This window comes from Pteropus vampyrus, unplaced genomic scaffold (assembly GCF_000151845.1).
Source record: "Pteropus vampyrus isolate Shadow unplaced genomic scaffold, Pvam_2.0 Scaffold6, whole genome shotgun sequence".
Lineage (NCBI taxonomy): Eukaryota > Metazoa > Chordata > Mammalia > Chiroptera > Pteropodidae > Pteropus > Pteropus vampyrus.
The window spans coordinates 13999618-14011981 of record NW_011888787.1 but is presented as its reverse complement, the minus strand read 5'-3'; the positions used below and the strand labels follow the sequence as shown (position 1 = coordinate 14011981).

Below are 12364 nucleotides of genomic sequence, written 5' to 3'. Positions count from 1 at the left end.
TCTCAGCCACCTCTCTGTTTGGATCTGGATGAAAGGATTCTTACTGACAGGCTTAGGAGAGATGATATCTCTGACCTGAATCAGTCAGCATTATTATTTTGAGATTCATTCATACAGTTGCATTTTCCAGATACAAATATCTTTTAGTTTAAGCCAAGGATCTAGAGATAACCATGTAGCAGGTGATTCTTTTCATAGGCCTAAGTTGATTTTACCCAAATTCCCAGGTTTGGAACCTTAGAATAGACCTCACTGCCAGCTTGACAACTCAGGTGCCTAGTTAGTTGTCTCCTATTAAAGGGGATTAGAACGAAGGGAGGAGTCATGGCAGAAGTCTTTATATTAAAAGATGTGATTAAAATAAACATACAGCTACCAAATCCCAGAAGAACAGACTTTTAAAGCAATATACTTTCTTATGTTTTCATAAGTTTGTTGTTGCATAGAAAAGGTTTTTACAAAAAGCTTGTTTATAAATGGAGTGATCATATAAGTAGATTGTACTAGTCTAAGAAAATTTATATTCCATATTTTTGGCATATTTATTATATGGATACATGATCCTTAACATGTATCTACATAAAATATGGATGTCTAACAGTTATTCTGAGTATATGAATTTGTGAGTATTGCTAAAAGAAGATTCAGAAGAAAAATCTCAAATAAATACAGTTCCTTTTGTAATAAACATTGTATTGCAAGTTAGAATAGTTTCGTGATTAATAACAATTCTCTGACATGTAATTATAAGAATGCTCATTTGAGTATGTTTTGATTGGGATCCTTTCCTCTTTAGAAGGAAACAGCTCATTTACTTGTAATGGCTCATCAGTTTTACATAAATAGATTTTTAAAATAAATGAAAGTGGGCTTTTTGAAGGTGTTTTTTTTTAGTTTAATAATTTCTGATAGGAATCTTTCAAACATTAATGTTCACATTTTCTAACTTTATAAACCAAGTACTCTGATTTGGAACTTCATCAGATGATGCAAGTTCATTATGACATTTGCAGCTTCATTATATCGCAATAACGATGTCAAGAGCTACAGAGATGCCATCATAACTGTGTGGTCTCACACCTTTATATTAGCTTTCCTCATGTTCCATTGTGCTTGTTTATAATCTAATACCAATGTAACACATAAATCTGTTTCACGGGTCATCAGTCCTGTGGTTTAAAGTACTTGAGCTTTGTAATAGTAAACAGTCCACATACATTTATATTATGATGGGCCCAGGCACAGTCCTAAGCACTTTACATACATTGTCACTTTTAATCTTCGGAACCACCTTTGAGTAGGGTATTAGAAATGTAGTACAGATGAGAAAATTAAGATTTAGAAGAGTTAAGCAACTTGCTTGCTACTTTCATAGTAAACAGTAGCGTTGGTATTTGAACCTAGGCCTGCTTTGTCCCAGTGCTCAATCTTGGGAATGCTTGTTGTAAGTGGTTCCATATGTTAGGTTGTTGAGGTTACGGGCAGCCCAGCCACTAGCTTAGTAGAGAGATTTAAATTTTGTGTAAACTTAGCAAGCCATCAGAAAAGCTTTTTGTGATGTTTCCATAATTTGTCATCAGGATTTGATGTGTGTATAGCCATTTTTAAGATTTGCTGCCGGTTTATATTTTTTAGATATGCCAACTTTTTGTCTAACTTTAGTATTGGTTTTTTCCTAACCAGACAAAGGGAGACTGTCTTCTTTAAGAACAATGAAGAAATTCAGTTAATTAGATATAAAGGCTTGTTTATTAGTTCATTTTTCATAGATATGGGAAAACTAACTTTGTGCTTAGTCTTAATTATTTTCGTTAATTAAAAAAAGGACAGCAGCCTTCCTTTTTCTTTTTTTTTAAAAAACTTTAAAAAATACCAAATTGAATTCTGGTCAGGAAAATGGAAGGCGCTAAAAAAATTAATGAATTTTTTTGCCAGCATGACTACATTTCTTAGAATAATTGCTATAACATTATTGCCAGTTATTTGATTTATAGCAAGACTTCCCATGGTTGTTATAAGTTACTCTTAATTCCTGTTCGTTCTTTATACTTGAATTTTAAAATGGCAAATGATGAGTTATTACCAAGGAGAGTTGTCTCTAATATTATCTTAATTCTTTACCTTTTCCACTTGATTATATTTTTTTAATTCAAGCATCCTCTCAGGAAAAAAAGTTTACATATGAACATTAAGTCCAGAATTTCATTTTTGTAGTTATATCTCATCTGTAATATATACATGTCTTAAAATAATTACTGTTTTTTGGTTCTACATTTATCTCTTGTGTGATGGGGAAACTTTGGGGGATGGGGACAGAGACCTAGGCAAAACGAGCATTGAGTTGTAGAGATTAGGTTGTATCTGAATGCTGAGATTTGTTATGCTCTAGGTACTTTGAGGTGCTTTGGCCTTCGTGCATTGGAACAGCAAGAATCTGAAATACCACTAAGGAAAATTGTACATGGGAATACTTGTATAAACTTGTATTTATACATTCTCTGTATATAATATATAATGCTTTTTTTTTTATAGCTAGAGACACAGTGTATACCTGTTGTAAACATTAAGCAATATGGAAATGTGTGAGGACAGGAAAGTTCTGCAGTCCTGCTCACCCCTCCAAGCCACCAGGAGCAGTCTGATAAGAGCTCTTGGCTTCAGGGTAGGCTTTACCTTCCCCATTAGGAGTGATTTTGCCAACCAGAGATGAACATTTTCAGCAGTTAGAATGTGCTATTAATTCAGTGTTTTTTTGTTTTTGTTTTTGTTTTTTAAACCAGAGGTAAATATCAGTGATAGCTGGGGAGTTTTTCCAAAACACCTAGGCCTTTCAACCAATCCATTTAGCTGAAATCAGAATCTTCAAGGGCAAGGCTCAGGCATGTGTATTTTTTACAAGTGATTCTCATACATCTAGCGCATATCACTGATTCTCTCATATATCTAGTATATATCACTAAGGACTAACATATAATTCAATGTGGGCTTTTTAAAAAGGTTTAGCTAATTTTGAGGCTTGTAACTTACAGATTTTAGTTGTTGACTTTGTTGGCAATCTTATTTTCAACCCTCATGTCGGGGTATGCTGAAAGGGTGGGCTTTGGGGTAGAAGAAAGCACCAAATTATAACACTTTGCTATAAGTTTCTAAAAGTCTGTTAACCTTTAAACATTCTGTTTCTGTCTTACATGTTTTGAACCCGATTATAAATGGTGCTTGATAGAGAGTCACAGCGTAGCATTTGTTTTAAAAGGGTAAATGAGGATGAAGATATAATTCACTTAATTTGTATTTTAAGTCTCTCACCATACATAACTTTCAAAATGTATAGTTTAAGTTTCAACATTTTAAATTTCAGAGATATTTTTTGAATTCATTTAACAGATAACCAATCTTAAGACACATTAATTATATTAAAGGTTCAGTTTTAGATTTATGATAGCCTTAGTTTTAAAAATGTGAAGTTAAAAACACTTTTTTTTTTTTTTTTTACTGTATGTGTTTGTAATTATCTGCTTTAAGCTGATATTGCTTATAGAATCCTGTGTTCCATGTGGAAGACCTGCCCAGGGAAGGATAGTGGAGTCTTCACCAACCAAGAGATTTATGTTAACTACAGAGAAGAATTTTATACTGACAAATATTTTGAAGGACTGAAGTCTAACACTTTGAGAGGCTGAATTTATGACATAGGTCTAAGGATCTATAATGCTAAGAAGTGACTTTACTTTTTTGACAAATGTATGGTTCTGGAAATACTAAACCAGTGTTCGATCATTCGAGCTGCTAAATGCGTGGTCCAAGTTGTGGAGCACAGACCCTGCTCTCACATCCGCCTGCATCTCTTCTGTGTAAATGGATTAGCATCTTTTGCCACAGAGATGTTCCTGAGGCAGTTAATATTTTAAGGACTATTTATTTTACTCTCAGACTTTTTAAAGTTATTAAAACATTTCATTTCTGATTTTTTAAATGTTTATATGTGAGTTAATTTTTATGAAATTTCTAGCTGTTGGCAGGAGAGTAACTGAAAAAGAGAGCATTCTAATCCTTCCAAAGGTTTTTCTTGTAAGATGTCAGAAAGTTTCCTTAGCATAGCTTTTCTTCTTAAGATTTCCCCACTTTTCTTATTCCCCACATTGCCATTCTCTATTGTCTTTATTGAGAGACAGTATAGTATAATGAAAGAAGCATTTGCTTTTAAGACAAGCAAAAACTCAGTTGCCTCATCTGTAAAGTGGTAATGTTATTTAATTTACAATGTTAAGATTAAATAAAAGAGTATATATAAAGCCTCTGACATGTAGGCTGTAAATAGTAGCTGCTGCTTTTAATTTTTTCAGTTTATCTTTCCTCCGGTTGCTTTTTAAACCAAAGATTTCCAGTGGTTCAGTTGCTACCTAGCAGACAAATAGTTGCTATGTGGTTTGAGACCAGGCTGTGAAAAGGATAGAATAGCTAGTTATACATTTTCATAATTTGAGATTTTTTTCCTTTATAGAATCTTAGATCTACTTTTTGGCAGTTAACGTTTCCCTATTTATTCTCTCCTATCTTAGATAATTTAAACGTATCTGTAAAGGAGTTATAAGTCAGTCATTTATATGTAGGAAGCAGAATAGTGTAGAGATTAAAAGCATGGACTTTCAAGCCGGACTTCTGTGTTCAATTTCAGTTTTGCCTTTTACTGTGTAATCTTGGACAAGACATTTGACCATTGTGTATCAGTTTTCTAGGAGAGTTGTCGTAAGGGATTAAAGGAGATAATATATGTAAAGTGCTCAATTTAATGCCTTGGGACATAGTAAATGCCATATAAATGTTTGGTTCGTTACTCATGCATAGTCATACAAGTCTGAAAATTTATCTGAAATAAAATTAGATTTTATTATGAAGGGATGTTTTAAAATATAAACGTCGATGTTTTACCAAGACTAAAATGCAGCGTGAGATTTTTATTTTGTTTTTATTCTTTAGGTATTACATGAAACCTTCCCTAAACATACATTTCTGATGAATGGCCTAATTCAAGGAGTAAAGGTAGGATCAGTCATGTATACATACATATATGGATTTATGTGTATAATTCTGCCAGTATATTTAGTTAATTGACCAATCAACTAAGTGTTAAATTTTACAATTATAGTATATCTTGAGGGATTACTTAACACTTTTAAACTAACTGGGTTTTAAAATATAATTTGACTCAAATATAGTCAGCTATGTATAATGATAAACCATGTCATAACAGATTTCCCCTGTGTTTTATGTGTTGGCATTTTTATTCCAGAGATCTGAATGCTTTTGTAAACTAAAAACAAGAATATAAATTGAAGAGAAAAAGAACTATTTTAAAAATGCATAAATGTAAAAACTATATCAGTATGATAGAATCTTGATTATTTTACATGTTCTTTCCTCTTGAATTCATTTGACCAACAAATTTTATAAACAGATAGACTATGGATATAAAAGCAAATAACATGATATTTTTTCCCCCTAGAAATGCTAATAAGGAGTTATAGTGATTGAAAATCCATTAGAACATTTCATATTTAATACACAACCAGAGCCCTGCAGATAATTCTAGACAGTCATGGGAAAATTTTAAATTATATATAGAAAAGAAATAAGTTGTTTATCTAAAGTTTAATGGTATACTTATATTAGAAATAAACTTGTTTTACAGTTCTTCTCTGGCAGTAAAATGAGTTACACTTGCCTCATCAGAATACATAGTTTACATTTTTTTCATTTACCTTTTTTTAGGGTTTGTTGTCATTCCTCAGTGCCCCGCTTATTGGTGCTCTTTCTGATGTTTGGGGCCGAAAATCCTTCTTGCTGCTAACAGTATTTTTCACATGTGCCCCAATTCCTTTAATGAAGATCAGCCCATGGTATGTGCGTACTCAGATTATAGCAACTAAATATACTTTCTGTTTGTTGTTTTCTGGATATTCCCTTATTTATTTCACTTTTTGACCATTCTGTCTATATAAGCTTTAATTTTATTCTTTTATTATTTATTCTTTGACACAGATAAGAGAGCCCTTAAAAATGTAGTAGTAATAGTTCATGAGATTTTTAGAACTAGATGTTACAATAAGAAGCTTATAGACAACTGGCTAGCCTGCTTTTGGATTTCACAGCCCAAATTTCAAAATAATATTTTGTGGATTGGATAGGGTTGCTAATTTTTGTTAAGTAGAATGCTAAAAACACAAAGTTTAGCATCATTATCTGTATTAATTAGGAATAGATTTTGTTATATATCAGTAAAGCTCAAAATAACAGTTGCTTAAAATTAAGGAAACTTATTTCTCTCTCTTCATTTAAGAGAAGTCTGGACTTGTGCAGTCCAGAGCTGGTATGGCAGCTCCTGGGAACCAGTCTCTTCTTCTGTCTGTGCTCTGCCGTCCTCCACTATCACTTCACTATCCAAGGTGGCTACTTGAGTTCTAGCTCGTGTCTCACACTTCAAGCAGCAGGGTGGAAAGACTGGCTAAGAAGAGCACGTCACTTTCCTTAAAAGTAAACTACAGTATTCCTACCCAGCCTCTGCTTGCATCTGGTTGGGCAGATTTCAGACATATGCTACTCCTAATTACATGATGCTGGGCTCATTGCCACCCCGATTAACACTGAGGAGGAAGGGAGGGAAAGCTCACAAAGAGAATGATTTTCCCAAGGTAATTGAGCCCAAATGAGTTGTAGATTCATTCATTCTTTGACTAATGTTCTATTCCACTGATTACTAACGTTAGTTAATTCTACATCATAGATGGGCTGTGTATGTCAGTGGTGTATCTGGAAAGGCCAAGGGTATATGTGGGCAGGACCGTCCTCTCATAGGTGAGATACAACTCTGAAGACCAAACCCTTGTTGAATGCTAATGACACAAGTGAAATATTACCAAATGAACCTAGGAAATGAACAAAAAACTTGTTGTGGAAAGCAGTGTGTTAGAAAAATGTAGTAAGCAAAACGTCCTGGTGGAATGATATTTTGAAAGTTCAAATGATTACACATGATTTTAAAAACAGCATGATAATAGAAACTTATTCTCAGCCAGATATTTTGGAATCATGTATAGCAAAATGTAGTTTGCTTTTTAAAATATCTTTTGTTCACTCTTTATAGTAACTATTCTCAGTTTTATTTATGAACATTGCCATACAGGTTTCTTCTATGTGAAAAGTTATTTGTTTTGCCAATGTTTAAAGAGCTAAAGATAACTTATGGAAAAACATCTAGTTTCTATAAATAGGCTCAAAATAAGTTTAGAGTAACTTGTTCTTCGGTTTTATGTACTGAATTTTGTTTTTTTGGGTTAGTATTGTGGGAAATGGGCAATTGAATTATAATAGACTTCAGTTTGTTGCTATTTTTAGTAGAAACAACAAAGCCACTTAAAAATTCAGCGGTTTGGTAAAAGATTGACCTGAATACAGTATCTAATTTAAAGTATTCCTGCATAGTAGCTGAGTTGATATTGAAGGGCCACTTCTAGCCCTATGTTTTCATAAAATCTGTGGCTTCTGATTTATAGAAGAATGGATCCATGTAAGCTGTTGACTGAAATTAGCTCTTCTTACTCTCATTCACTTTTAGAAATGAAGGAAGGTTCAGGTAATGGTAGTTGTTCTAACCATTTCTTGTCAATTATCTTTCAATCCTAGGTGGTACTTTGCTGTTATTTCTGTTTCTGGGGTTTTTGCAGTGACTTTCTCTGTGGTATTTGCATATGTAGCAGATATAACCCAAGAACATGAAAGAAGTATGGCTTATGGACTGGTATGTGTGTATATTTTATACCCTTGTATCTGCTGAAAAAACACCTTGTTTTTTAATTATCTCATTATACAAGGACTGCAAGCCTTTACATTACAAATTTTTTGGCCTAAAATACATTTCATAATAAAATCATCTCATTAGACTACATTAAACAGTTTTTTCAGTACAAAGCCAATTAAGTTTTGATAATTTTATTCAGTAGAATATTTTTACATTGTAGAAGTTCTTTTTAACAGAATACTAAAACTGAGAAATTATTTAATATATCATGAGTTTAAAAATTACTGATATTTAATGGTAATCTAAAATATAATAGGCTAACATCTAGCTCTGAGATCAGCAAACCTTTTCTGTGGCTTTGTGAGCCACATATCATCTCTCTTTATATTCTTGTGTGTGTATGTTTACATCTCTTAAAATGTAAGAAACATTTTTTTGCTAGATTAGGCCTATAGACTATTGTTTATCTATCTCTGGACACTGTTTTGGTTAACTAAATAATTAACGACAGTGTAGTCTGTTGTCTTACCAAACCTAGGAATAAAATAATTACCACAATAATATACAGATAGCTAGAAGTAGGACTGTGATGAGTTTCAGCGAATAAGAGACAATCTTCTTTTGATAAATAAGGACTGAATATTGTGTTAGGCTGAATCTTAGTTTTATGAGAGACTCATTGATTGAAAGGACACTGTAACAAGAATTATGGAATTGAAAGATTTTAGGGAGAAATACCTATAGTGAGAAATTTATAAAAGAACTAACGATTTCAGTTGTAAACTTAGAACATTTAATGATAAGAAGTCAATGATAGAATTTTTTAATAGCTTTATTGAGATATAATTTACATACGACAAAATTCATCTATTTAATGTGTGTGGTTCAACGAATTTTAGTAAACTTATATAGTTGTGCAATCATGACCACAGTCCAAAAACAAAATCCAGTTTTTGCTTTTGCTGAAGTAATTTACTTTGTCATAGCCTGATCTTTGAAATTAATAATTTTCAACCTGGGGGCTTTATGTAATATTAGAGGCATATTCTAGTAAATCACACATACATCTTCTAGAAATAGGACATTTCTAGAATGGATGCAGATAAAAAAGGGGACAGTTATTGTGGTCCTCTTTCTGTCTGACCAGAAAGAAATGACTGTCAGATGGGGAGAATCAGGGGGAAGGGACATGACATGAAACACCTGCTCTCTGATCGGATCTTTGCTCACTACCTCACACTTGTGATCTCTGAACATTTCTGGGTACCTTACTGACCCTCACAGTGAGACCTAATGCTTCCTCCCCCACTCAAGTGCGAGAGCTCTGCGCATACCCAGATCTCTCTGAGACCACCGCCCACTGCATTTAATTTGTTAGGGCTGTCGTAACAAAATAGCACTATAATCTGGTTTTAGAACATTTCCATCAGTCCACAAAGTTCCCTGAGGCCCATCTGCCATCCATCCCCACTTCACCCCTGATCTCAGGCAGCCACCAATCTACTTTCTCTCTTTGTAGTTTTGCTTTTAATAGAAATTTCATATAAATGAAATAATATAAAACGTAGCCTTTTGTGTCTAGCTGGTTCATCCATGTTGATAAGTGTAGCAATAGTTTTATTGCTTTGTAGCATTCTGTTGTATGGGATAACTACATGTTGTTTATCAGTTCACCAGTTGATGGATGTTAGGGTTGATACTAAAGTTATTAGAATTTTATATACTTGTCAAATAACCGACCTTTGAAAATTGAATTGCTTGTCTTGATCAATATTAATAAACAACTAAAAATAAGTATTCCTATGACATTTAAATTCACCATCCAAAAATAAAAAATGGTGTAGAAACAGAATAAAAATAAAGCACAGGGCAGAGAACAGACGCTCACGTACTTCCAACATTAATTTCTATTCTCCTCTGAAGAGTAGTCTGTCTCTGTCTCATGTCATGTGCTGTCAGATCTGCTCATTTGCATGCCATTTTGTCCAGTGGGCCAGATATGTCTAGGATTAACAATTTTTTCTACGTATGTCCTCTCTAGTCTGTCTCTTCACCAGACTTATATGGATTTCCTCAGTTTTAGGGACATCGTTAGAGATGTGTTGCCACCTAAACAGATGACCAGTTTTGTACCCAGACTCACCACTAATACTGATGAGGAGATGAACCTCAAAGTCATTAAGCTATATTTCAGTCAGCCTTAAATATGTGTCAGGGTAAATTAACATTCATTTAATTTTAATTTCAATACTGGGGCAAAATCACAGTGACATTGAATTTCTGTTGAGCATTGTGTTTTAGACTCCTTTCACAGAGCACTGAGGGACTAGCATGACTGGCAGTCACGGTGGGGACATTTGGACACTCCAGGCCCCTAGCCCTCCCTCAATGAAGCCAGGTTTTTGTTTACTTTTAAATTTGTTTTACCTGAGTTTGTCATTGGGGTTTATTTGAACTAAGGGCTCTAGCAAAGTTCAAAGCCATTGTCTTGGAGGCTATTACATATTTTTTAGTTAAGAATCTAATTCTTTTCCCTTCCTGAAGGAAGAGAGAGTATAAGGAAATGGCACAGGCAGGAGAAGGGAGGGAAGAGGGTGCCGTGCAGCAGAAGGAGTCAGAGTGTCCTGACAGATGCTTTTTTAAACCTTGATTTGTTTCAGGTTTCAGCAACATTTGCTGCAAGTTTGGTAACAAGCCCTGCAATTGGAGCTTACCTTGGACGAGTGTATGGGGACAGCTTAGTGGTGGTCCTGGCTACGGCCATAGCTTTGCTAGATATCTGTTTTATCCTTGTTGCTGTGCCAGAGTCGTTGCCTGAGAAGATGCGGCCAGCATCATGGGGGGCACCCATTTCTTGGGAACAGGCTGACCCCTTTGCGGTAAGTTCATACATTTTCCTTCTCTTTGGCAAAAAAAAGTGAACACATGATTCAGTGCAACAGTGACATTCTGTCATGGATTTTTTTGGGGGGAACATCTTGATGGATTTTTTAAAAATATTATCAGACGCTTTTGAAAATGTTTGGGGAGGATGAAATAAAAAAAAAAGAAAAAGACAACCAGGTGTCTGTATGTACACTGCCAAAAGAATCTCTGCATAGTCTTAAGAGTACTTCAGTGTTTTGATATAAAGCCTTTTATCAATCTTCTTCTTGTTCTAGTCCTTAAAAAAAGTAGGTCAGGATTCCATAGTGCTGCTGATCTGCATTACGGTGTTTCTCTCCTACCTTCCGGAGGCGGGCCAATATTCCAGCTTTTTTTTATACCTCAGACAGGTAAATCCCATTCTTTCAAGGTGGACTCTTCTTTCATTGTCTAGTGTCATAACAAAATAATTTAACTTTGAAAGAACTATGATAGCAGAGACCTTTAAAAATGATTACCAATTTATAAATAACAGCTCACTGAAATTAAGTTCCTATTTAGTGTGGCTGATGTTCCTTATGTATCTCTATTAAGACTTTCGGCTTAGGCAGAAAGATACAATTTTCCTTGTCAAAGTATGTGGTTTGAGTTTTTCCTGGGTTGTTTATAGAGGTGATGGGATGCTTTCATCCATTTACCTGCTCCAGAAATTTCTTTGTGATTTAGAGCATATATTATTAAAGCATTTATTCACAATGAGAGCATTAGTTTTTTCTCTCCTTGACACTGATCTTATTAGGTAGAGATTAAACACTTGTTGAAAGCACAGAACGGTGTAATATTTATTTGTAAAATGGATTCCGAGTGCTTGATAGCTATCTCCAATTTAATAAATCTAAACCCCTAAGGGATGTAGATTTATTTAAGTAGGTCTTATTTTTAGCACATTAACCCTTGTTATAATTTTGATTCTCAGTGAAAGCTAGAGTCTTTCTCTGAAGAATTCTTTGGTTATAAATGAGTTGCTTTGGGGAGGTGGGGTGGGACATTTAATGTTAATATACAAGTAGTTGCATAGTGTGGTATTTGCTGTGCTTTTTTTATTAATGTAACTCTTCCTGGAAACCTTCTAGATAATGAAATTTTCACCAGAAAGTGTTGCAGCATTCATAGCAGTCCTTGGCATTCTTTCCATTATCGCACAGGTGAGTTTCTTTTTGCTTAGAGTGATGTCATAGAGGGTGACCCTGGCTGGCCATCCAAATAGGGCCTGAAGTGATAAGCAAGTGATAGAATCTTGGTGGAGTCGCCAGTATCAGGATCTGTGGTTTATAGGTTCAGAAACTTAATCTTGTTAGGTAGCTAGTATTGATCAGATTTTTGAGACTGACACATTAATCAACTTATGTATAAACCATGAAGACAGTTTATTGATTTATACTTGGGTGTACAGCTTCGTAAGTCAGAAATTTTGTATTAGTTCTGTTGTCTTATTATTTATTCATTCAACAAATATTTATTGAATACTGACCATGTGTCACTGGGGATAGAGCAGTGGAACTTAAGTCCCTGCTACTGTAGCGTTTACATTTTTGTGGAATAAGACAAAATTAATGAATGTCCATTTAAACATAGCAGACGTAATGAGAACTGTAAAGAAAAAAGGGTCCAGGGGATGTAGATATCGACTGGGGGCTGTTCTTT

General features: G+C 34.3%; 1 protein-coding gene across 2 annotated transcripts in view; it reads left to right on the top strand.

The window, feature by feature from the left end:
* MFSD14A (major facilitator superfamily domain containing 14A) overlaps positions 1–12364 on the top strand; it is a 29219-nt gene that overhangs the window by 5395 nt on the left and 11460 nt on the right. Inside the window, exons 2-8 of one of the 2 annotated variants that reach the window (XM_023536315.1) lie at positions 4978–5040; positions 5770–5897; positions 6782–6852; positions 7681–7795; positions 10456–10674; positions 10957–11070; positions 11794–11865. In XM_023536315.1, the coding sequence (XP_023392083.1) occupies positions 5862–5897; positions 6782–6852; positions 7681–7795; positions 10456–10674; positions 10957–11070; positions 11794–11865 (627 nt within the window). In that variant the 5' untranslated portion in view covers positions 4978–5040; positions 5770–5861. The remainder of the gene's footprint in view (positions 1–4977; positions 5041–5769; positions 5898–6781; positions 6853–7680; positions 7796–10455; positions 10675–10956; positions 11071–11793; positions 11866–12364) is intronic. The other variant, XM_011368372.2, reaches the window with a different exon arrangement.